The following is a 24,995-nucleotide window of genomic DNA, read 5'->3' on the forward strand; positions in this document are numbered from 1 at the left end:
GTCATCTTTGAGATTGAGATTGCTCTTTTTTCATGTAGAGGAATAGTCGATGTTTTCATAGGACAAAAAGGCCAATGTCAAAGGCAGAACAGGATTGCAAGATTTCCAATTTTCCAAGACAATTATTTGAGATTGAACCTTTAGTCATGTGAGGGACGAAATGTAGTTTTAAGAATGCTGTATGAAAGTGTATAAGGATGCTGTTAATAGTACGATTTTTCAAAAAGCCATTTTTTACTCGAACCTCTCATTTCGGGTCTCATTTACAGGAGAAAATTGTCTGCATCATACAACAACAAACTGTAAACAAACATGTATGACCAAAAGTTAACTTTCCTTCACAAAACTTCAAAATATCTTTCAAAAATTCAGGAAATTCCAAAGATAAGTTTTTTTTATAAGAACATTAAGGCTACAATTGAGTTATTTGATCACCATAAATTTAATTGTCTGGGGGTAATTGTCCTATCTATCTCATCAAAAAATTTAGTAATTTGGCTACGAACATTGATGCATGCTTATAAATAGTGATTTTTATGGATAAAAATTCAATTATTGAGGCGAGAAAATGTTTTTGTGAAAATCTGCTTCAACAATATTTTGCCGATGGTGGTAGGTACCCTTTCATGCAAAAAATCAGGGAAGATTAATTTACAGTAATATATTTCTCAGGTCTATCGACCTCTATGAAATAATCATGCTTAACATTTTACAATTTTACAGTTGTAGGCGCATGGGCCTAACCAGTCGTCTTTACAATATTTCATTTTCAGTAACCGGTTTGTTACAGATCTTCTTAAAGTAGAGTTTTGTCCGAGGACTTCCTCTAACCTTATATATCCAGCTGCCATCCTTTTGTAATTCTGTTTTCTCCTTTGCCTTCCTATGCCACTCTTTGATGGTTTCGCGTTCTTTCTTCGAAAAATCGTCGGATACTCTAAATTCGTCTTTCTCTAATTTGTGGACTGATGCCAGAATATGACGTTTCTCTTCTTCGTTCTTTAGAACGACTTTCAAGGGTCGCCATCTTTTTGTTTTGAACATTTCGTCCTTCCGAGCTCCTATTCTTTCTGCGCTGACGATGTTTACCTTAAATCCCATTTGGTTTTGTACAACTTCTTCAACATAATCCTTATCACCGACACGTTGTTCTTCTAGGTCTTCATGTTTGTTCTCTCCGAGGTTGTGAACAATGATATTGTACTTTGTTAAGTTTAACCATCGTTCTTCTTCTTTCTCTTCTTTGATGAAATTCTTGATCGTTACCTCTTGTTTCTTTAGCTCATCTTTAGTAATGCTAGCGTATGTCTGTTGTTGCTTTGATCCTATATCGTGGTCTTTTTTCTTTAGCTCATCTTTAGCGATGCTAGCGTATGTCTGTTGTTGTTTGGATCCTTTAACGACATCATCTTTGTTTACAAGATCGTCGATCTTCTTCTCCAGTCTATCCAGTCTAGCGAAAAAACATTGCTCATCTTGATCTTTCTCTTTACCTTCAGTATTTGTTGCCTTGTTATTGGTCGTTCTTTGTTTACTTGTTTTGATCTTCTCTAATAATATTGGCGTGACTGTGATGCATTTCGCACATTCGAATCTCCTTGCTTTGTACTGAAGGCAAATCTGTACTTGGTAGGCTGGAAGCTCGGAACAGGCATAATGAACAAATCTTTGACACTTCCTACACTGCAAGACATCGTTATCCCGTATTATTTCATTTATAAAGCATTTATTTGGGGAGCAGGATCCATATTTTGATGAAATTTCCGTGTTAAGATTTTCAGAAGTTTTCGCCATTTTGTTGCATTGTCAAGAGCACAACCGCACAGATTTTATTTGACGTCAATTATTAAGTTAAGCGATTAATGATCCAGTTTTCAACAAAGTCCAAAAAAAATGTTTTTTAGCTGGAATTTGCCCCCAAATTTTTTTCCCAAGATCGGGCTACGTCACATTCGAAGTTTTATAGTTAGGCACCTTGGTGCAAAAAATCATTAAGAATGAATGAGCCAATCTCGAGAAAAGCTAATAACTAAGTAATTGGTAATGTTCTTATAAAAAAAATATCGAATTTGGCCACTTTTTCTAGAAAAACACGTCTAGCAGCCAAAATTTCATGTCAAACACAAATATTCTTCAAAATTAAGCCTTCATGAGTAAAAAAAATATCCATCTCATAAAAAAATTGAGTAATTTGACTAAGAACATCGATGTATGCTTATAAATAGCGTTTCTTATGAATTAAGATTCAATTCTTTAGGCGAAAAATGTTTTGTGTGAAAATCTACTTCAACAATCTTTCACCGATGATGGCACCCTACTTTTATGCAAAAAATCAGGAAAATTAACGATCCAGTTTTCAACAAAGTCCAAAAAACCCTTTTTTACCCGTTTTTTTTGGCTAGAATTTGCCCCCCCGAATTGTTCTTCCAAAATCGGGCTCCGTTACATTCGAGGGTTTATAGTTAGGCACCTTTGTGCAAAAAAATCATAAAGGACGAATGAGCAAATCTCGAGAAAAGCTAATAACTAAGTAATTTGTAACGTGCTTATAAAAAAAATATCGAAATAGACTTGATAATAATAATCATATCAAGGTCACAACTGCAGGATTTATTTGAAAGTAATCAAGAGTAGTAGTTTAGTAGAATACACACAACACGACAAAAGGCATTCAGGGAGTAATCAAGAGTAGTAGTTTAGTAGAATACACACAACACGACAAAAGGCATTCAGGGAGTAATCAAGAGTAGTAGTTTAGTAGAATACACACAACACGACAAAAGGCATTCAGGGAGTAATCAAGAGTAGTAGTTTAGTAGAATACACACAACACGACAAAGGCATTCAGGAGTAATCAAGAGTAGTAGTTTAGTAGAATACACACAACACGACAAAAGGCATTCAGGGAGTAATCAGAGTAGTAGTTTAGTAGAATACACACAACACGACAAAAGGCATTCAGGGAGTAATCAAGAGTAGTAGTTTAGTAGAATACACACAACACGACAAAAGGCATTCAGGGAGTAATCAAGAGTAGTAGTTTAGTAGAATACACACAACACGACAAAAGGCATTCAGGGAAATTTCAAACGGACAACGAATCTGTATTTTGAGAGAATAAAAAGCTCGACAGCGAGAGTGGTGACGTCATTAACTATAAAAGCAGAAACCGATACTGGAAAATGAGCTATTTCAACATGGGCGATGAAGTGGAGAGGACTACTACTTTTACTGCCTCTCGAGGCGATGTCTTTATCGAGACAGACAAGGAGTCTACTTTTGTTATTTGTGGGTTGGTGAGATACTCTACACTACCAGAGGTTCGTCAACAGGATATTGGAAATGTTGAGATACAATGTACAAGGAGAAGATCTCCAGTTGAAAGTTCGCATCTAGAGGCAGCTAGATTTGAAAATACCCAGGAGAATGGAAGTCAAAATAACCCGCCAAATGGAGCCCAAAGTAATGGTTGATAACACATAGATTGACCGTGACAGTTTCGTAAAAAATAGGATGAAAGCTGCATTTGTCCTTTTCTTGTCATTGTTGGAAAAAGAAAAGTAGTTATCAAAAAGACTATTTTGCTTACTTCAGGAACTGTAACATGGTGTAACATGAAACATTCATTTATTCATTCACTTATTCATTCATTTTGTACATTCCGCAATTTTAGCCGTGGAATATTTTATTTATAACTAATTGTAAAAATCAGCCCAGTCATTCAAACTTGTCAAACAGTTAAATAAATTTACTTTTAAATCACCTCGAGTCAAAGAATTTTAGTTATCTTTCCCTTTTTTACTATACAGTTATACACCTTTTCGACCGTAGCCACCAATTGCTGCGCGGGCACTTTTTGTCCGCTTTATCCCACTAAAACCGTCCCAGTCCTTTTTTCGCACCAATAGAAAATAGAAAAATGCGTCAAAAAAGGATTGGGACGGTTTTAGTGGGATAAAGCGGAGAAAAAAATGCCCGCGCTACTACGGTCAAAAAGGAGTATTGTATTGATGGATAAAATCTGCGTGGCTAATCAAGATTAGTACCTGTAGCAAAGTCAAAATGATAAGAGAAAATAAGGTGGGGCGAAAAAAAGAAAGTCAATAAATATTTACACTTACGAGGGTGTCTTGGGCTGCCGCCATTGACTCTTTGCATTTGACTTCCGCCATGATGAATCCGGGGTGCGCCTCCAGTTACATCTTCTTGACTTCTGCGGTGTTGAAAGCGGGGCGGTTGTTGGGCGTTTTTTCCTCCTCGCGCACCACCGCCCATAGGTTTTCCATCGGCATTTCGAGGGGAGTTTGGGTACGACATGTTGTTACTTGAAGGGTTTGAAGGTGTACGATGAACAGCACTGAAAAGTTCTTCTTCGCCTTGACCACTGTCCGCCTGTTTTGAAAAGAGAATATTTAAGAAAAATTAGATATCGCATCACCGTAATTACAGCAAAGTCTCTTAACTCGAGCCTCTGTAACTCGAACCTATGTCACCTTAACTCAAATCTCAAATATTCTCGTCCCTTCAGTTAATAATGCCTTATAAACCTTACTCCATAACTCGGAATTTCCTTAACTCGAACAAATTTGTGTTCACCGTGCGGGTTAGAATTATGAAGACTCCACTGTAACAAGTTGTAATTCCATCTACAACTGATACAATCTAATGAGCATAATTGATACAAATATATGGTCCATATACATGTTATTATTCATGACGTAATGTTTTATACGGATGCATCCAAAACACCCTGGGCTTTCACCACTGGTTTAATTGTTTAAATTCAAAATTAGTGGCAAACACCCGTGCTTTTTTTAGTTTTCCTGTATAAAACATTACGTCACGAATATCAAGAAATTCAACTGAAAAAAGTTTTTTCAAGTCAGAGGGAATAGACTAGAGGAGACCAACCTGTTCGAATTCTTTGTGTTTCGTATCGCCTTGTATTTCGCGAGCAGTCCGTTCTGCTTTTTCTTCCAGTGCTCGCCTTGTTTCTTCATCATAGTTCTCAAGGGGAGTCCTGTTTAGAAAGAAAATTTATGACTCATTTTTTGGTCAAAAGGAGACTGGAAGTTTTTTAGAGTTTTTTAGTTTTTTAGAGTAAACATCGAGGAGGTTCTCAGTACTAAAATCTAGGACATCATGATATTTAATGTCATGGTGGTATTCATGATATGCACCACTGCAATGACTTCACGAAATTATGCAACTTTTCCGTTTTTGTTCCACCCAATACGTCACTTTTTCTATTGTTTAAGTGACGTATTGGGTGGAAAATTTTAAAAGTTCTCAGAAGACTCTCCAGTGGTGCATATCATGAAAACCCAAAAAACTTCAAAATCCTTTAAGTACCATGCGGTACTAAAATACCAAAAAGGTGATTATCCAGACTAAAATTTACGATTTTTTTAGTAAATTGGTATTGCTCAATTCATGAAGCAGCATTGGTTAAAAGTATCAATTTTTGCAAAAAATGAATATTTAAATTGAAAAAATCAGCTCTTTTGAGAAAAATCGTCCCGAGAAGACAAAATTTTGTCCTGAAAAGACCAAAAATGGGTAGTCTGTCTTAATGTCCCTAAAAAATTTAGTACATGACATGGGTACTAAAATACCACTTCTCTAAAATGGGGGTGGTGGTATGCAAACGTTTCTCGAAACCCCTTTTAGTATTCATATACCAAGATAATACCTCCAACCTCATACCTCTCGGTTCTCATTATGTAAAAGGGGGAAGTTACACAGTCAAATCATCTCTGCAACTTAAACAAAACAGCATGTTTTAAATCATCTTTTTATATACTTTTATTCGGTTTTAATTAACTTTATAAATACCTGTTTATCTATTTTTGAAGTACACACGACGTAGGCACATTCTTTATGGATCTGACCTTGAGGTTTACGATGATCAAAACTACAGAATCTTAGATATATTTAGGGCTCTTTATTATTAGTATTATTATTATTATTATTTAGAGACGAGAGAGACGATAAAAAAAAAAGAATCAGATTTGTTTCAGGTTTTGAATAATAAGAGTTGGCAAACTTATTGCAAGCCAACTTCTGTTGTACACAAATTCTTCAATTGATTTTCATTCAAAATAGTCTATTACTCATTATTGATTGCACGAACAGCATTCCACTCTAGATTTGTTGTATACAACACAATGTTATCAACAGTTGTTTCTGTCTCTAAAATAGGATCTTACATGTAGTTAGACATAGTGCTATCGAATGTTGATTCGGTGCCGTAATTATCTTCATGTTGTTTGATCATCTCTTCAAATTTCCATCCACCAGTGTTCCCCATCTAGAAAAAGTCAACGAAATTAAATGTTTTATTAAAACTAAAACCTTGAATTCCCTGAAAAGGTCACGTTGATTAAAAAAATAATTTTCTTTATAAGATATCAAGAATGAATCATTATAATCAAGGATGAAAACAAAATCGCCACAAATTTCGAATTCAAACAGAGACTTGGGAGAACAATCCGTTTCTTTAGCATAAAACATGGGGTATGAAAATAAGCGTATCCTAAAATCACCCTATAATAATAATCATCCAAACGGATCAAATGAAATATTGAATTTTTCAATTCGGATTAATTCAATCGCGAAATTTTCTGTATTAATTTTCGCCAATCAGCCAAAGGTCAGTTAAGAATTGTTTTAATTATCGTCCAAAGTAGCAAATTTACGGTATTTTACGCCAAAAATTGAATTTAAAAAAATTTCGTATTCCATTACACTTTACAGTGTGTTCCAAATAACTTACGGTATCGAGTTCATTGATGGCGCCGTCCACCGTGTCCCCTTCTTCGGCTTGCCATTGAACAAGTTCCCGTTCCACAAATGTACCAGTTCCCCCTGAAATGGCTGTGTCTGTCATCAAGTTTTGACGCTTCGCAAAATCCAAGTCTACATCCTAAAAACAAAAATAGTTTGAGTGTAAAACAGTAATTTTTATAGGCCTTGAACAGACAGACAAAAACTGCGACGAAAAGAAACTTTCTATTTCTTGTGTTTTCATTGCATTGAAAAAACTTTAGGACAAACTTTACAAGTCCAAGAAAGGAAATCGCTAAGGAAACGTTTGTGTTTGCTTAAAAATAATTGGAAGACAATCAAAATGATGAATTGTTTCTAAAGGGAAGAAATTTTCGCGGAATTTAATTTAGCGGTCCACAGTTCGAAATTCGGAAGTTTCGCGGATTTAATTTCGCGGTTAAAACAACTTTTTACGTAAAATATGGCCTAATTTGCCCTAAAAAGACCAATTTTTATGTGATTTTTTTTAAATTTTGGGAATGTGTCAAAAATCCGCGAAATTAAAATCCAAGAAAATTTTTTCCCGCGAAAATTTGTTCGCTTATGGTATCCACCGAGAATCTTACCTTGGCATTGCACCTGACAATGTCACAAAATTGGAACATAAGAGTTTTATGTTGGTTAGAGTCCCCATTTTCTATCGATTCTCCATTTATTGACTTCAATGATGCATGACATAAATGAACTTCAAGCTGGAAAAGAAACAGAATATCAAGAGTCAGATGGCTTCATTCCAAAGAGTACCGCAAGTTGGTCTAATATCGACATCCCTTGTCTAATTCCGACACCCTTCTTCAGAGAAAGGAATAATATGAAAGCTTGAATCACTGATTGAAAAAGGATTATTCCTCTCTGACCACTAAGCAAAGAAAAACAGATTTCAACCTTTCTATAAATTTCAGCTGATAAAAAGGGTGTCGGAATTAGAGGAGGGGTGTCGACATTAGACCAAGTTGATAGTTTGATCATCACAATATACGGCGAAAGATGAAAATTACAGAAGAGTCACTTAAACTCGAACCTCTGTAACTAGAACGAGTCCCTAACTCGAACAAGTTTTATGGTCCCTCAGATCATGTTCAGACGTTACCGTTCCGTTCCGTTCCGTTTCGTTCCGAAACAAGTGCGAACGTCAAAATTCGAAACATCAGTTAACAATGCCTTATAAGACCATGTTCACATGTTACTGTTCCGTTTCGCTCCGGTATGATTTTCGTTACGAATCGAATTTGTTCATATTGGTTTCGGAACGTTTCGAAGCAAGAAAACGGAGCAGTTCCGTTCCGATGACAAAAGTAGAGCGAAACCGTTTCGATCTGTTTTGCTTTGTAACGTCTTATTTTTTGACGTTCACACTTGTTCCGGAACCATTTCGGAACGGAACGGAGCGGAACCGTAACGTCTGAACATGGTCTAAGCCTTACTTCATAACTTGAAATTCCTTAACTCGAACAAATCTGCGTTCCCCGTTCGTGTGCGAGTTCTGGAAACTCCACTATATTTCATAGAGACGGGGTGATATAAACAGGAAAAGCAAGAAGCGTATAAGCAACTCTCAACCTTAGTTGATAGCGAACTCCCAAACTGAGAATGAGATTCGGATCTAAAGACTTCCACGCCAATAAGAAGAACCTCAAAAGATAGGGTAACTATGGGAATGTTTTCACCAGTTTCATGTTTTCACATTATTTTCTACTATTTTCTAATACTCTGATTCGCTTAAAAGTCCCCCAAGCCGTTTGCGTGATATCGGGACTTTTTTCTAGCATGATTGCGTGATTTCGAATTTTTTTCTTCGCGATCTCGTGATAAAACGTGATTTGAAAGATTTTTGAGCCGTGATGCGTGATTTTGACTTTTTTAGAGGAATAAAGTGATTATCAAAGTTTTCTGCTGTTTTATGTGATCGAGGTTGAAGACCAAAAATTGCGTGACCAGAGTTACCGCTGGGGGAGTCTCTTGAAATGGGGGAATGAAAACCTTTGAGCATGGTAAACGAGAGACTTCATATACTTTTTTTACAAAAAGGTAATAAGATGTTTGCGAGTCAAGCAAATACCTAATGTCTTATTGATAATACTAAAGCTAAAGTTTCTCGTGGAAAATTTTATATTCACGTTTTAGATCAGATTTTAACAGTTTTCAAGGCCGTAGACATCCTAAAACTGCCTGAATAAGGTAATATGACTAGTCGAGTGCAAACAAGACTTTCGAAGTCACATCTTTTCTTCTTAACACTTACATCGGGTGACACACTTTCCAATATCCCCTCATAAATGTGTCCATCTGTTTTTTGTACTTCTACTGTTAGTCCCTGGAGAATGAAGAATGAATAATGGTGATTATGAAAATCAATAGTCATTTCTCCTTCTACTCAAACCTTTGGGCGAAGTGTGGGGACTAGAAAAATGAAATGAAAATACCGCACCAACTGAAGAGTCTACTTCTGGCTGAACTTTGCTTTTTTGTTAACATTGATAGAGTCGATATTTTATGTGGATAGCTCAGTAATCTAGGACTTCTAGACAGTCTTTCGATTGTTTTCATGGGGTCCACGGCCAGCTGGCTCGGCTTTCTATGAACTGAACGGAACATTGGAAGGAGCGGGAATTCGAACCGCGAGCCCCTGGTTTAAGACACTGACGCCTTTGACCACTTGGTCATCGCTCCTTAATGACGCTGAGTTCAGTGAAGTAGACTAGAAACTGTCGACAACGTTCGAACAGTCCACCTAAGCTCAAAATTGAGAACTACTTTATACTACCGGGTCACCTAATCGCGGTAATTAGTCTATCAAATAGTGAACCCCAGGCTAGCATAAAAAGAGCAGATTGGGTTTTCATAACTTTGGGAAACAAAGACGAAACTCACCACCAGAGTAACGAAGGCGCTTGTTAAATGATGGTTTTTGTAACCGTTCGTAGCGAAATCATTGTAGTTGTTGTTCTGAAAGAAAGCAAGAAAAATAAGCTCAAAATACTATATGATGAAACGAGTAAGGTTCATATTATGAAAAAATATTATTAAAGCTATTCCGTTTACACGCTAATTGATTTATAAGTGACAGGAAAGCGACCATAGAGTGCCGACCGTAGTGCAGTGGTAGAGCACCCGGCTACTGTTCGCAAGGTTGTGGGTTCAAACCCCAGCCGGGTCATACCAAAGATTCCCAAAATGGTATTTGATGCATGTCTGCTTGAGGCCCAGCAATTAAGAGAAGGATCAAGGGTAAGTGGAGCAATCCAGGGAAAAAGAGTGGCGCCCTTCCCTACCTTCGGGTAGATAGCTATCGAAAGAGGAGCCTTCGGGTCGCCTCTGACTGGGGTCGCAGACTTACTTACTGACTATAGAGTGCCTTGACTTTCACAACTTACAGATACAAAATGAAAGTGGGATGTTGCAGAGAAAACACTGACCTTTGTTGTTTCACGCCAGTTTGTAGAATTGGATCCACCGGAACCGAACCCACTGTGATTCTTCTTCTTGTTAATGTGTCTGGAAAAAAGGGAACAAAAATAGCAGGGGTTTGCGAGAGCTAGTAATTATGTGATTTCAAGGATTTCAATTTTAGACAAAATGCTGAAAATGATAGAAAGAGAGACTTTTGAAGAACCTTTTTTAGATTGAGGCAAAACGAGAAGCTTTACAACCACTGACATTTTGGATAGACATCTACATTGACTGAAAATGATCTAACGAATCAATAAAGCACAGTGTCTATTTAACTCAAACCTTTATAACTCGAATGTCTCCTTATCTAGCATTAGTTTGATGGCCGTTAGTTAACAATGACCTATAAGTTACTCAATAACATTACTTAACGCTATTCGAACAAACTTGTGTTCCCCGTGTGCAGGGATCTTATTTAGGCCCGGCGAACGGCGAATTTTGCCGTTCCAAGGATCAAAAAAATTCTAATTCGCCGTTCGAAAAGTTCGATTCGCCGCCTCAAGTATATATTTACGTTAATCAATACATTGCGAATTCGCCGGGCAAGAATCTAGAAATTGCCAGAGCTAATTTTTCATTCGCCAGCCTACCAAAAAACAAAGCAAAACCCCTGCGTGTGTGTGTTCGAGTTATGGAGATTACACTATAGAATGTCATGTACAACACGGACTCCTTGAAACAGAAACTGTTGCCGTCAAATGACCTTGGTAAAACATAATGAGCTTTCTGTGAAGATAATGTACCAATCAGAAACTGTTTTGGGTGTCTGACGGGGTCAAATGACGTCAAATGTCTAAAATCATTGCATCGTAGCGTTCATTGGTGAAAAACTTCTTGACGTGTAGTAGACGAGCAAAATAGTGAATGTAAGAACATTTTAAGAACATTTTAGGCTTGAAACCCAAAATGTTAAGAACATCCCAAGGATTCGAAAAATTTGGATGTTCTCATAAAAAGTGTAATATTTAATAAGTATAAGTACCATTAGTAATACCTTGATGCAAATAATAGAGCCACCACCATCCCAGAAAAGTCCAAACAAATCAAAACAATTTGATATAGATTTATCGTTCCAGGTGTTCACATTTATTAAAATACTAATTAAATCGAATTTTCAGGTATATTGTTATTGTGTCCAGGATAAAAATCTGTGGTTAATCAGTGAATAAACAAAAAAACTCTTGTGTGTAATCTTTCTAAGAAAGCCATTTTACATTACAAAAAAAATTATTGCAACAATCATATAAAAGTCACGTTGATAACATTATCATAAGGCACCATGTGCAGACTGTTTTTAAACTTGCTATAATAAAATAGTCTCATATTACAAGCTCAGATTTTATTCCATTAAAAGAGAAGCACATTTAAATTACATCAGCTCTCTCTCATTACTCTTTCTATTTAAATGACAGTTCAAAAGTGATTACAAAACAAGTTGCTGAATAAACAAAAAGAATTTCAATAATTATGCAACTTTGGAAGCTTATTATTCGCATAAAGAAGTGAGTGAATTGAATAAATTTTAATATTTGAGAAACAGAAAGTGTCCAAATGACTTAAAAAGGTTTTAAATGTCACACGAGCTTGACGATTTCAGACGATCTTTAAGCCTTTTAATCTGTTTTGATATAGGGTTATAGGGCATTAGAACTTTAGAGGTTTACTTTACAAATTCGAGCACATTTTGGCAACAGAATTGCTAATGTATGGTACTTTTCATGGGTTATATTTGTTACTTTTTTCTTACTTTCTTTTAAAATCAATTCTGTTTCAATGATAATTTTGAAAAATTATTCAAAATTGAAAATGTTAAGAGTTATGTTTTACAAACTTTATACTTTTGAGAGGATGGGTGATTAGATATTATTAAAAATGTGAGCATTTCATTTACAATTTTAACTTCAGTTGTACATTTTTTATCTTCTGTATTTTTTGTAGTGATGCACTGCAAAAATGTCTTTACACATTTAACAAGTTCTCTGTATATAAATATGCAGATTCAGACCTTATTTTTTAAGTTTTTTCATTAAATTTGATATAATTTCACTTTCAGAAAGTGTTTAACATGTAAACAGTACACGTTTTTTTTTAAAGAACATCAAAAATCTTTGAAGTCTTCCGATGTTTTTAACTTTTTGAGTTTTGAACCCTAAAAATGTTCTTAACATGTTCTTATTTTGACCATTATGTGAGTATTTTTGACCATTTTCCTAAGACATAGGGTGTTTCTGAGTTCACCAAGCCTTAAATGTTCTTAACTGGTTCTTAACATTTTGGCCATTGAAGTCTCATGTTTTTATATAGTTTGTTCTTATGAAAAAAAACGGGTATTAAAATCACAGACGTATATATATACTGATGTATACTAAAAGGGTTTTTGAGAATTTTCTGCATACTAACACTCCGTTTTGGAGAAGAGTGGTATTTTTAGTATAGATGTAGGGACTTTTTGACACAGAGACCACCAAATGTTGGCCTTTTCAAGACAAATACTCTCGGGTACCTAATAGCCGGGGGGTTTGGAATAAGCAGGGGGGTTTGAAAAAATCTCAAAATTTAATAAGCGGGGGGGGGGGGGGGGGGGTTGGAATAAAAATGTCCTGGGTGGAAAAGGTTCGAAAAGGAGGCTGATACAGCAGAATTAGGGCAAAAGAGGTAACTTTCAAAAAGAATTTCCCAAAAATCAATAGGGGGGTGGGGGGTGTTCTGGGTGGAAAATTTTTGAAAAATTAATTAGCGGGCCCCCCCGGCTATTAGGTACCCGAGAGTAGTAAATGATGAAAACCACTAACTTTAGTACCAATGTACTAAACAATTTCAAAAATTTTAGTCTGTATACCACCGTTTTAGTACATGGTACTAAAACGATTTTTAAGCTTTTTTGAGTATACTACTACATAACTAAAAGACATGACATCTAAGAAAGTTCACAAATAATATCAGAGATAAACAGTGACACTTCGGGAAAAAGATTGGCTCTAAGGGGTTGGGTCTGTCGGGAAGCGAAGGAGCGGCTGGACAAGTGCACTTTAGTTGGTCACCCCCTCTCGGGGGGGGGGAAACTGCACTGAGAGTGCAAGAATTATTTTAACGAAAATGACCAGTAAAGTACGAGCAAACATGATATCATGACCAAAGATTCTCATGGTGTCAGCCCCCCAAAAATCTGAAGGGCACCTAGGCCAGGTTAGTAGAGGGGGGCTAATGCCTTGCAATTCTTTGGGGTTACCTATTCATTAAGGGTACCTAGCTGTCTTGATGGAGGCTCTGGGGGCTGGCTATATTTTCCAAATCGAATATGTCAAAATATTTCAAATTATTGAATTTTTTTACCCCAGCACCTAGTTTCCCATCAAATTTTTCTTTCGTTTCCCAGTTTCCCATCATGCCATATTTTGCTATATTTTTCTAATGTGGTTGTTTTGATTTACAGCCGCCATCTTTATAGCATAACAACAAAGCTTATTAGCAGGCGTTCATGCGTGAGCGCTTCCCACACTATCATTGAGAAGCTAGGACATAAGAGTAAACAAACATGGTAGCCAGTTTTGTTTTTGGCTCTGTTTCACATTAACATAACTGATAACAATCTTCTGTAGACGTTTTGAAATCTTTACTGGTACTAATATTTATTCCTTGTACATTCCTGTATATTATATAATAACACTATAGTCTTGTTTTTTCATCGTTAGAAAGATTTAAAAATCATTAAGATTTTAGGAATGACAAAAGAACAAAAAGTGTCAATTCAAAAAAATTATCGGCTGAATAGGGGTACCTATCAAAGCAATTTCTCAAGGAGACCTAATTCGTTGGGGGCACCATGCTTCAATGGGGGCACCTGAAAAGTGGGCTGAAACCATGATTCTTATTTGATACCCCTTTAAAAGCTAAAAGAAATCTATATTTATATTACATAAAGAATCTGGTATTTGCTAAAAATGTCATCGTAAATGGCTAAATTTTTGACTGTGCCAATATTAATACACTCTCGCCTTCGAAATTTAACAATTTTTGGACATTTTAAACAGTAACACATGATGGGAAAATGAAAAGATGAAACAGTTTCTTAGCTAATAACTAGTGATGGTTGAAAAATTTCAAAAATAGGGGGAATGAAAATATTGTAGGGCTAGATGAATTTATAAAAGGGGGTTGAGACTGTACACTTTGTTCATAGATGTAACATTCTAAATTTTTCAAAGGCTCTCAAATGCTAAGACTTTGATGTTTGATTTCAAGCCAACTAAACTAGACATTCCAGGTTTGATCTTCATTGAGTATATTTTCCAGACTTTTAGGCCTCTAAACCTGCTGAATTGCAGCTATCTAAAAGAATAAAGAATTTTTTCTTCAAAGCAGAACCTCTATTTCCCCTGTATCATTTTGTCTGTATCTTGTTCTATCTTAAGCTTGAGAATCATGAATTCTGTTCTAAAGCCTGTCTCAATATAACCTGCAGCAGAGACCAAAAAACGCTATAAGTTTTGATAGAATTTGAATTAAATAGTAGGTTTATGCTCGTGAGAAAGATATTCCAGAGGGGAATATTATCAAAAAAGAAAAAATTCAACAATTGGAAAAACTGAAGATGAAAAGTGAAGTAGAAGAAAATCAACTTCATGTAGAATAATTTATGATCAAAGAACCAAAAAAATATTTATTCAGTCAAAAAATGCAGCTTAAAACTTTCGCCTAGTTGAATTGAAAAAGGGCTTTTTTGTTGTCATGATTTACAAAGTCAATCAGTGATACTATCTTTCGATCAAAATTTTCACACTGATGTCCTAAGATCAAAGAATCACTGGTATGAAAATGATTATTATAGCACGCCACAGTTATTGAAGAAGTTGATTTTTTTGTTCCTCATTTTCAATCTTCATTTTTTGATATTTTTAAATTCATTTTTGATTCATTTTTTGATTCGTGATTTCCTAATTTCATTGATAATACTCCACTCCTGTTTATCTTTTCAACAAGCACAAAACACTATTTTATATTCCGCAGCAGATTACAAGCCCATAGCTATATTATAATCTGATCTTGTAGTTCAAGAAAAACTAAAATTCCTCTAATGGTTTTGATTGTAATAAAAATAGAAAATGAAAATGCTTCTTCAGGCTTTATCATTTGAAAATGCTAGATGTGTGGTTAATCGCACTCCTAAACCATTATTGTTAGAAGTTTCAGACATGTGACAGGGTGTGCAATGCACTGCTTTTAGACGTAAAATCAAATTGAAGGTGTGTGATTTATCACTCTTCTAAGTAGCTTTTAAGTGCGGAGGCATGTTGGTGCAATTGCACGCCTTAAACAATGCAGCCTACTTCTTCCTTCTTGCTGTGGTATTTAGTCACTTTCCGTTTGTTTTGATTGTAAAGTCAGATTTAAAAAATTTGAAAAACTTTGTTTATCATTTGACCAAACGATTTTAAAACATTCTTCTTATTTGATGTCAATTTGATAAGATGCTTTGCAATGCAACATTAACACCTCACCACATACATGTGTACATGTAGTACATGTAGATGTGTACATAATATAATGAAGTGCTGAATCGCTCAACGTACAATAATGTAAAAGACCAGTTCACCATGAGTACATACAGCTACCTTGTATCAACTACAAATATTGAACAACGAGGTTAACATCAACACAAAATCCCATGATTCCATCAAAAACGACCTCAAAACATTTCTGGCAGGAAAACACAGACTGTGACAATTTCATGAGCATCAGCTCAGTTACACCTTTATTTAAATTTTCCATAAAAAGGACACGGCTTAAGTACACCACTTTCTTGGGGGGACCGATGTAAAAAAAGAACATCATGAGGATATTTTGTATAAAAAAATAAAAACATCCGAGCCTCAACAACAGCTCTTTTTTTTGTTTCAATCTATGATCATACAGGGTAGGCTATTTCTCATTTTAAATTCTTTGGAGAAAGCAGGAATTCGATGCAAGAATTAGATTTTTGAATGAAATCGTTGAATAAAAGAAAAATTCAAAATCTTAAACATTTCATTTCGGGGTCGGGGTTTGGAAAATTTTATATAATTGGTTTCTTGCACAAACTCCTGTAACTAGAGACAAGCTGGAGTTTTTACAAGCTCTTATTTGATTTGGTTGGTCGTTAAGATGTAATAAAAGAATCTTATTACTTTTTTCTAAAGAACGCATCATCTTTATCACTTTAAATGACCAATTAGTGAAGTATCTTGTAAAAACTCCAGCTCATGCCTGTAACTATAGGCGATCATCTTGTTAGTAAGATATTGACTTGAAATGGAAAATGAAACCACCGGAAACAACAGTAAAATATTTGATATTTTCAGATTTTGTAACCTGATGTTTGTATGTGCACTTTTAGGCCCAGCACGCAGATACTTAGTTAAAGAAACACAGTGAGATAAAAATTATACCCATTGAAATTGACCTACTATCAGGCTATCGCATGGAGTCATTACATAATGTTTTCACATGAAGATAAAATAGTATCCTAACTATAACTAGCAAAAGGTCTATTTTATGTTTAAGGGTTGGGTTTTTTTTTTACTTGATGTTTATTTTGTCTTTGATCTTGATAACGTTGCCAACTACTTAAGACTTAACATTCAACTCAACATTCGCCACTCTTAATAAAACCAACAAATTCAAAAGGCTTGGATTAACTGGTAAAATCTATAATTGGATAGGATCATTCTTGAGAGACCAGTAATGGTGAATGGTGAATGGCTTGAAATCAAACCAACATGTGAATATCTCAGGTTTTCCGCAAGGAAGTGTACTTGGACCCCTGACTTTCCTGATTCTCATGAGAGACATAGATGCAAATGCCATAAACTGTATTGTAAAGTCCTTTGCAGATGACACTTGCACCACCAAATCAAGAAAAATGTGGATGTCATGTCAAAATACTACAGTAAGAGTTTCAGATCTTATCAATGGACAATTGCTAACCATATGAAATTGAATGATACCGAATTCAAATTGTTTTGTATAGTTCGAATAATGAAATCAAAAAGGAAACCTAAAATCGAAGAAAAGGATTTTGTTAAAGAGTCCTTATGTCTTCAAAGATCAGATTGAAATGCTATTGAAAAAGCAAAAAAGACTGAAAAAGATATTACGAGCCTTCACTTGTTGCTAAGCTCATACTATGCTTGCTCTATGTAAATAAATTGTTATCCCAATTCTGGAGTACTGCTCAGTTCTATGGAGCCTTGGTGCTGTCAGCCTTATTCAAAGACTTGAAGAGATACAGAAATCTTTTTTTAAATAAATAAGAAGAACATTGCAAAATTATTGGGAAAGTCTGAAAATTACATGACAGCACACTAGCAATACAAGGTACAAAAAGCTGTTCAATGCAATGCCAAAGAGCATTAGAAAATAGCAAAATGTTCCAGTTGATAAATTCAAAAATGCACTAGATAAGCACCTCAAAAAAATTCCCAATGAACCCCAAATCTGTGGTTATACAGGGTGCAGGAGAGTTGATTTCAGACATGAAATCTCTCTGTTGATCCATTCTTCAGGAATTATGGATTCATGGAGATTGTGGTGTGGATCAAAAGAAGCTCTTCCCAGAGCAATATGCTCAAAGACAACCAAAAGTAACCCAAATTAGGTAAGGACAACACAGTCCTCAGATCTCACTTAATCTCAAGTTATTACTTTCTTCTTCAAAACCATCAAAAGAAGCTTGAAATGTACAGTTTTTTTCATTGTCTTTGTATGTTTTTTTGAAAAACAGTAGAGAAATTTTAAATTTTTCACTTGCATTTAACTTTTAACTAGATGCAGGCTAGGTAATACGAATTGATTTGAACCAGTTTGAACCATAAAAAAACTCTTAAACTTTCCCGTAATTAAATTCCATTTTTATTTCCCTTTGGCATGTTTTCCAAGAATTTTTCTTCACATCGCCATTTTTTTCTAAAGTTTGTTTTTGTTTTGATATGAAAGTAGCGGTTTTCGGGAAGTCTTCATTTGATAAAAAATGCAGGAACTTTTTATGTCTATCTGGAGATTGAATATACCGGTTTCCTTTGTTATTTGAAATCAAAGCTAATAACATCGCATTGGAGCTGTCAAAGTTGAAGACTGTGGGCATGCCCCTCAAATGTTTTGATCGCAATGCAAGTTCTTCTTTTTGTCCCCCACATCTCAAATGTCTTGATTGCAATGTAGAGTCTTCTTTTTCTTTTTTCGATTTTGGTAGCCAGTTAGTGGAAGTACCTCGATTTTAAGCATGTTCAAAGTTCACAATAACGACTTTATTTTTATTATGGAAACCAAACAAGCGAGAACAAGTCATAAAATTATAATTCAGCGCTCTGTGGTTGTGACGTAGTTTACTAAATTGTTAAGATAAAATAACATACTTTTTAACAACTTTTTTTCTACGTCAGTTTTTTGAAGCCTCTTCGTAGGCGAATGTGTCTTTCTATAACAAGGAATTTTATAACACTTCATGGCAGGAACTAGGAAATCAAGCTTTCAGAAAAAACAACATCAGTCATCTACAGGATGTATTTGCAACAACAAGGATGAGAGTGACCTGAATCAAGTTCAAGTTCCCAAGACAATTGATTAAAGCTTGAAAACTTAAAATGAGACAAAATGACCAATTGCGAACGTGCAGCAGCCAGAATATCAACCAACCAAATTTTGCCATTCAATTCCTGAGACAGCGCTTCGATTTTTAAGACTTTGTTTACACGCTGAAGTAAAAATAATTCCACACATGTAAATGGGTCAGTAATCGAAATAGCCTATCTGGTGGATCTAAGTGGGTTCCATCTCCCCCCGTAGATCTTTTTCTTGGGAAGTTGATCTTCAAATTAGTTTTCAAGGTTGGCTTGGCTGAAATTTTTTCATCTATGGCTCAAATTTTAGGCAATTTCTCATAGTTTTTAAAAAATTTAAATGTTTTCTTTCAATAAAAGTACATAACTTAAAGTTTTGTGCTTCCGCACTTGTTCAAATGTACAAGAGAAGTGATTTGTAGTTTTTGAAAATGTTAATTTCATTAAAAAGCGTTGAGTTATTTTTTCATGAATCCCTTTAGAAGTTTTGCGATGCATTTTTTGCTTCCGAATAAAAAATAAAGCGCTTTCGCAGCATTAATCTTTGACACTAGTGTGACTAACTGTTTGGTGGTCGCACACTGGACGTCTAATTTCGAAGCTGACTGCATCAACTTTTTTATCATTATTTCAGACAAAGGAAACTGTATCGGGCTGACTTTTATGGAAATGCTTTCCACCATTCTCATTTTAATGAATGGCTGTTGAAAGTGTTTTTTCTTAAGAAGCTTTTTTATCCACATCAGCTTCTTTTTGTACCATCGGCGCTCTTTTTAACTTTTTTGTTTTCATTCAAAATGACCGGACGCCAGTCAAATCAAATGACTTTGGAGGTTCGGTGAAATGGTGGTCGAATTGCCGTCCCATGTTTTGTCAGATAGTCCCAAGTTAGAGCAGTTGACGGTATGATTTTCGAAAACAACAGTTTTTTCAAGTGCTTTCATGCAAACTTGAGTTCGATCTTTAGGACTCTACTAGTTCTTTTCTAGAATTTTTCCACACAGTACAGCAAATAGGTCAAGGAAGATAACTACTAAAAGAAATTCTCCAAGGGTTTGTTTTTGTATGACTTTTCTGGGTTAATAAACATTTGGTCGCAAATTAGTCTGGTCGCTACAAATGGGCAGGGGACTCTACCTTTTAAGCTTTATATTATGGTTGACAAACAAAATCATCCACCAGGATGCATCCTCTCTTATCCCCCCCTATTTTCTACCTTCCTATGTTCTATCCTGATTTTCTGACTTTCTCAAGTGTTTCTAACTGTAATCTAAGTATTTTTTTGAACCCCCCTGTCTTCTAGGTCTGCAGATTGAAAAATTTCACTTGCATCCTCAGTCAGTATAGACTTAAACTTGTACAGGCATTGAAATAAGGGATAGAAAGTGCATCGCAATTTTTTGATAAGCATGATTTTGCATCCTAAAATGGATCAATTTTCAATTTTTAGCTTGTATGTAAGTAATCCAAAAACGCATCGCGAATTGCAAATTGCAAAATGCAATACGCTAATTCGATCCCTGTTGTATATCAAGATTACGGGATTTCGAGTACAGGCCTATTTTACTTTCGTTTTGAGTGGTTGAAGATGAGAAAAAACCAAAGCCACGGATCACGGATTGAAACTTTCACTTTCACTTTCCAAATGATCCGGTACAGCCAATGAGCAGGAAATTAAATGAAGTTCAACAATGCTGTGTCAACTTATCAGCATTGTATTGTTGTAAAGGAAAAGACAAAAGAGGTAAGACTAGCCTAGTTTCTAATCCTGATATAGGAGCTTTTAAGTTTAGACTGTCAGTTGGGTGTTTAAGATAAAAACGGCAATTATTGCTCATTGCCGAAAAGAGCAATTTTTTCAGCAATGAAATGCTGAATCAGCAGAAAAATAAAAAAGTAAATGAATGAAAATTGCCGTTTTTGGCAATTATTGCCACTTTTGGAAAGAAAAGTTGATTTTATTATTGAACACACGGTATTTGACACCCTCGCGATAAGTAGGCCCACTCTGCCTCATTTAGTTTTGTTTTCAACTGGTTTTTGTTGGAAATGCAGCTTTAAAAATGAGTCATGTGTAAACAAATAAAAAGAAACACCATAACTCCAAATTTGAGTCGAAGTTTTCTAGATGAATGATCAAGAAAAATAAACAAAGACAGAGACCCGTCCACTAAAAGGCGGCAACCTGTCTAAAATCACTATATAAAATGGCTCCAAGATGTCCTATTTGCAATCGTGCTGTTGCCATATCACATAGAGCAATTGAATGTGATGGTTGCTCAAATTGGATACATATCAAATGTGGCCAGATCAGTCCAAAGCGATATGATGAACTTCAAATATTGGAAACATTTAACTGGCTTTGTCCAAATTGTCACCGTATACCAACTGAAAACTTAAATGAACTCTTGAATAATGATACTGAAATTAATTTAGAAATTGATGAGGAAATCATGAAAGCGTTCAAAGAGATTGCTACAAAAATCAATGAAGGAAACGGAATAAAAGTTGCTCACCTCAACATAAATGGACTTCTTGCAAAACTAAACTTGCTCAAAGTTTTGTTGGAAGAAACTAATCTAGACATCCTTGCTATCACTGAAACACATCTTCAACCAGATACATCAGATGACAAAGTAAAAATTGAGAACTATGAATTGTTGCGTCGTGACAGAAAAACTGAAAATGGCTGGGGAGGAGTTATAGTTTACCATAAAAAAATCCTAAACGGTATTGAATATAAAACCTTAAATGAGACAGATCTTGAAATGACTTGGTTGGAATGCAATGTCAAATCACAGAGATTTCTTGTTTGTTGTGTATATCAACCCCCACGTGAACATCGAACTTTTCTTACCAAATTTGAAACCATTGTTAGTGAGATAACAACCAAGAGACGTAATGTAATTATTGTTGGAGATCTGAATATTGATATGTTAGAGGAAAACGAATCTAGTGCACCTATTCGAAATCAACTAAAAAAACTGCTAAACACCCGCAACTTACATAATGCAATCACAGAACCTACGCGCATCACAGAAACATCCAAAACTCTCATTGATCACATAATTATACCAAATGCGATCAAACACAAGATAAATAATGCAAAATCAATGGATCCTGCAATTTCAGATCACCACCTTATATTCTGTTCATTCTCCGCAGTACAGATAAAGGAAAAACCGATGATAAAAACTGTTAGAAACTACAAAAACATTGATATAAAACAGCTGAAAAATGATATCTTGTCAGCCCCATGGCAAGTTTGTGATATATTTGACGATGTTGATGATACATTATATGTATGGGAAACCTTGTATAATAGTACTGTCAATGAACACTTCAAAGAACGTAAAGTCAAAATAAGATCAAAGTCACATCCATGGATCAATGGACTAATTCGTAAACAGTTAAACAATCGCTTCAAACTACTTAAAACAGCCCAAAAAACACCAAAGGACTCACATGAGTGGAAAATATACCGCAGAGCCAAAAATCACTGCACTAAAATTCTTAGAACTGCTGAAGCAAAATATTGGAGGGATAAATTTCAGGGGCTTTCTCCCTCAAGTAAAAACTTTTGGAATTGTATCAATGAATTTATCGGAAAAAGTAAACAACAGAATGTCGGCCCTCTAGAGGATGAAAAGGGGGTCCTTACGACCGATGAACCTATGAAATGTAATATTCTTAATAACTATTTTGCGAACATTGGGAAGCTTGATAAAATACCTGAAAATTCAGACCTGATGAGCCATATTTACAGAGTGACACCTAGAATATCGAATGTCAACTACGAATTCTACAAACTGAGCAGAATCTTTAAACATGTCTTCAAACCTAACAAAGCAGGAGGACACGATTGTGTAAATTCTAAAATAATGAGATTAATCGGTGAAGAAGCTTTAACTGGTCTTCACTATATTGCAAAGAAAAGTTTTGAAACAAATAAATTTCCGACCAAACATAAAGTGGCAAAAGTAACTTGTATTTTCAAAAATAAAGGGTCAAAAACAAAAAGCGAAAATTACAGGCCCATCTCCCTTCTTTGTTTACCAGGAAAAATGCTGGAGGCTATCATAGCTTCAGAAGTCGATGCTCATGTTTACCAACATCAACTCCTAAGTAATCAGCAATGGGGTTTTAGAAAGGGACGATCTCCAGAACTCATGCTTATAAGAATGTGTAGTAGATGGCTCTCATTACTCGACAAAGGGAAATTTATTGGAGTTTTGCTAATTGATTTTAGTAAAGCCTTTGACAGCGTCTGTCATAAAACTTTATTAAAGAAAATCACTGCCATTGGAATCTCAGGAGACTTGTTCGAGTGGTGCAAAAGTTATCTAAGTGAAAGGCAACAGTTTGTTAAAATTGGAAATAGTAAATCAACCATCAAACCAGTAGAGCAAGGAGTTCCACAGGGCTCCATCTTAGGCCCTAGATGCTATTCCTACCATGCGAATGACCTTCCAGATGCAACAAAATCAGAAGATACTCTTGAGGATGAGAATCAAGATGAAACGGAAATGTGTGCTGACGATACTACAGAATCCAGTGCTGCAGATACTATTGATGAATTGATACCAAAAATCCAAGCAGCTGCCAATAAACTGCACAATTGGTCAGCTTTGAATGGAATGATAATTCATCCTGGAAAAAACGAAAATCATGATCATCTCCAAACGTAAATTTATTGGTCCACTGCAGAACATCACCATGAATGGAAGAAACCTTGAAATTGTGGATCACCAGAAGGTTTTGGGAACCACCATTGACGATTCCTTATCCTGGAGAGTACAAATTGATAAAAACGAAAAGCACTATCGCACAAAAATCAAAATGTTGAAACGTATGGTTATTCTTGGTAATGTTGTCATGTCAAAATTTTACTTTGCAACGATTATTCCATCCGTTACTTATAATATAACAGTATGGGGCAACAATAATGTTATCTTGAAAAAGCTAGAAATTCTGCATGTACGAGCTGCTAGACGAATATTCCAACCACCTGACCATTTGTCTGACGATGAGGTACTAAAGGCAGCTGGATGGATGAGTATTGAATATTTGTATAAACGAAGACTGTTATGTCTTATGCACAAAATATTTTACAGAAATATTGATTCAGAACTATCAAATATGTTTTGTATTTTGAACTCAAAATCTACTCCTAAACGGAGGGACAATCAAGTAAAAATTGCTAAACAATTCAAAACAACAAATCAAAATACTTTTGTTGTTAGAGCATCCAAGATATGGAATGCAATGCCGAATGAACTTACCAATGTATCAAAATTTGACATTTTTAGGAATAAATTGAAAAATTTTAAAGATAAGATCAATAAATTTTCTTTTACATATAATTCATACAATATTAGAGATGACTATGTATTTATTTAGTTAATCTTTATCAAACAACTTTATACACATCATTTCCCATGAACTTTGCTTTACATTAAATTCTTTGATTATGAAACATAAACTTTGAAGTCCTATCTTAGCTATATTCTTGGCAAACAAAACAATTTGTTTGCTTAATTTCCCTATCTCACTTTGATGACCTAGATTTTAAAATTTTATTTATTTTTTTTTTTTAGATACATAGCTTTTAATTTTATATTGCACATGCGTAGGTTTTTATGACTCATAGGTTACATTAGGTTAGCTCAAGTCTAGTTCTAATTAACTCCTATAACAAAACTAAATCTCACTTAAGCCACATAAGCTTATCAAGCTTACTTTTTTCTCTGGTTAACTATCCTTCAGAAATCTCTGCACTAATAATTTACAGCATATACATAATTTTAATACATTTTAACTATTTTTCATTTGTAATATAGTCCTTAGTTGCAGGTCCACATCAGCTTAGTCTGCGTTTTTTAACCTGCTTTATCAAATAAATAAAATAAAAAAAAAAAAAAAATAACAAACTTACACCAGGGGTTTCTCTTTCTGGCTATGTTTCGGCATCGATGCAAGATCTTTTTACATATTATTTTAGAACGAAAAATTGAAAAAATCACTTTTAAAAATCTGGAAAACCTTTTTCTCTACAGTACATTCTGCAGTACATACACCTGTATGCAATTTTACAATTCTCAAACCTCTGACATCTTTGCAAGA

General features: G+C 35.1%; 1 protein-coding gene across 4 annotated transcripts in view; it reads right to left on the bottom strand.

Annotated features, from left to right (window-relative positions):
- The window catches only part of LOC136810498 (ataxin-2-like), a 39,438-nt gene that overhangs the window by 12,620 nt on the left and 1,823 nt on the right, over positions 1 to 24,995 (bottom strand). For 2 of the 4 annotated variants that reach the window (XM_067067071.1, XM_067067070.1), the window contains exons 1-9: positions 11,273 to 11,635; positions 10,245 to 10,323; positions 9,700 to 9,774; positions 9,071 to 9,142; positions 7,395 to 7,520; positions 6,776 to 6,925; positions 6,210 to 6,310; positions 4,912 to 5,020; positions 4,122 to 4,392 (exon numbers count right to left, since the gene is read on the bottom strand). In XM_067067071.1, the coding sequence (XP_066923172.1) occupies positions 4,122 to 4,392; positions 4,912 to 5,020; positions 6,210 to 6,310; positions 6,776 to 6,925; positions 7,395 to 7,520; positions 9,071 to 9,142; positions 9,700 to 9,774; positions 10,245 to 10,323; positions 11,273 to 11,301 (1,012 nt within the window). In that variant the 5' untranslated portion in view covers positions 11,302 to 11,635. Of the gene's footprint in view, positions 1 to 4,121; positions 4,393 to 4,911; positions 5,021 to 6,209; positions 6,311 to 6,775; positions 6,926 to 7,394; positions 7,521 to 9,070; positions 9,143 to 9,699; positions 9,775 to 10,244; positions 10,324 to 11,272; positions 11,636 to 24,995 lie in introns of those variants that run through there. The other 2 variants (XM_067067068.1, XM_067067069.1) reach the window with 1 other exon arrangement.

Source organism: Clytia hemisphaerica, unplaced genomic scaffold, assembly GCF_902728285.1.
Source record: "Clytia hemisphaerica strain Z4C2 unplaced genomic scaffold, Clytia hemisphaerica genome assembly, whole genome shotgun sequence".
Classification (NCBI taxonomy): Eukaryota; Metazoa; Cnidaria; class Hydrozoa; order Leptothecata; family Clytiidae; genus Clytia; species Clytia hemisphaerica.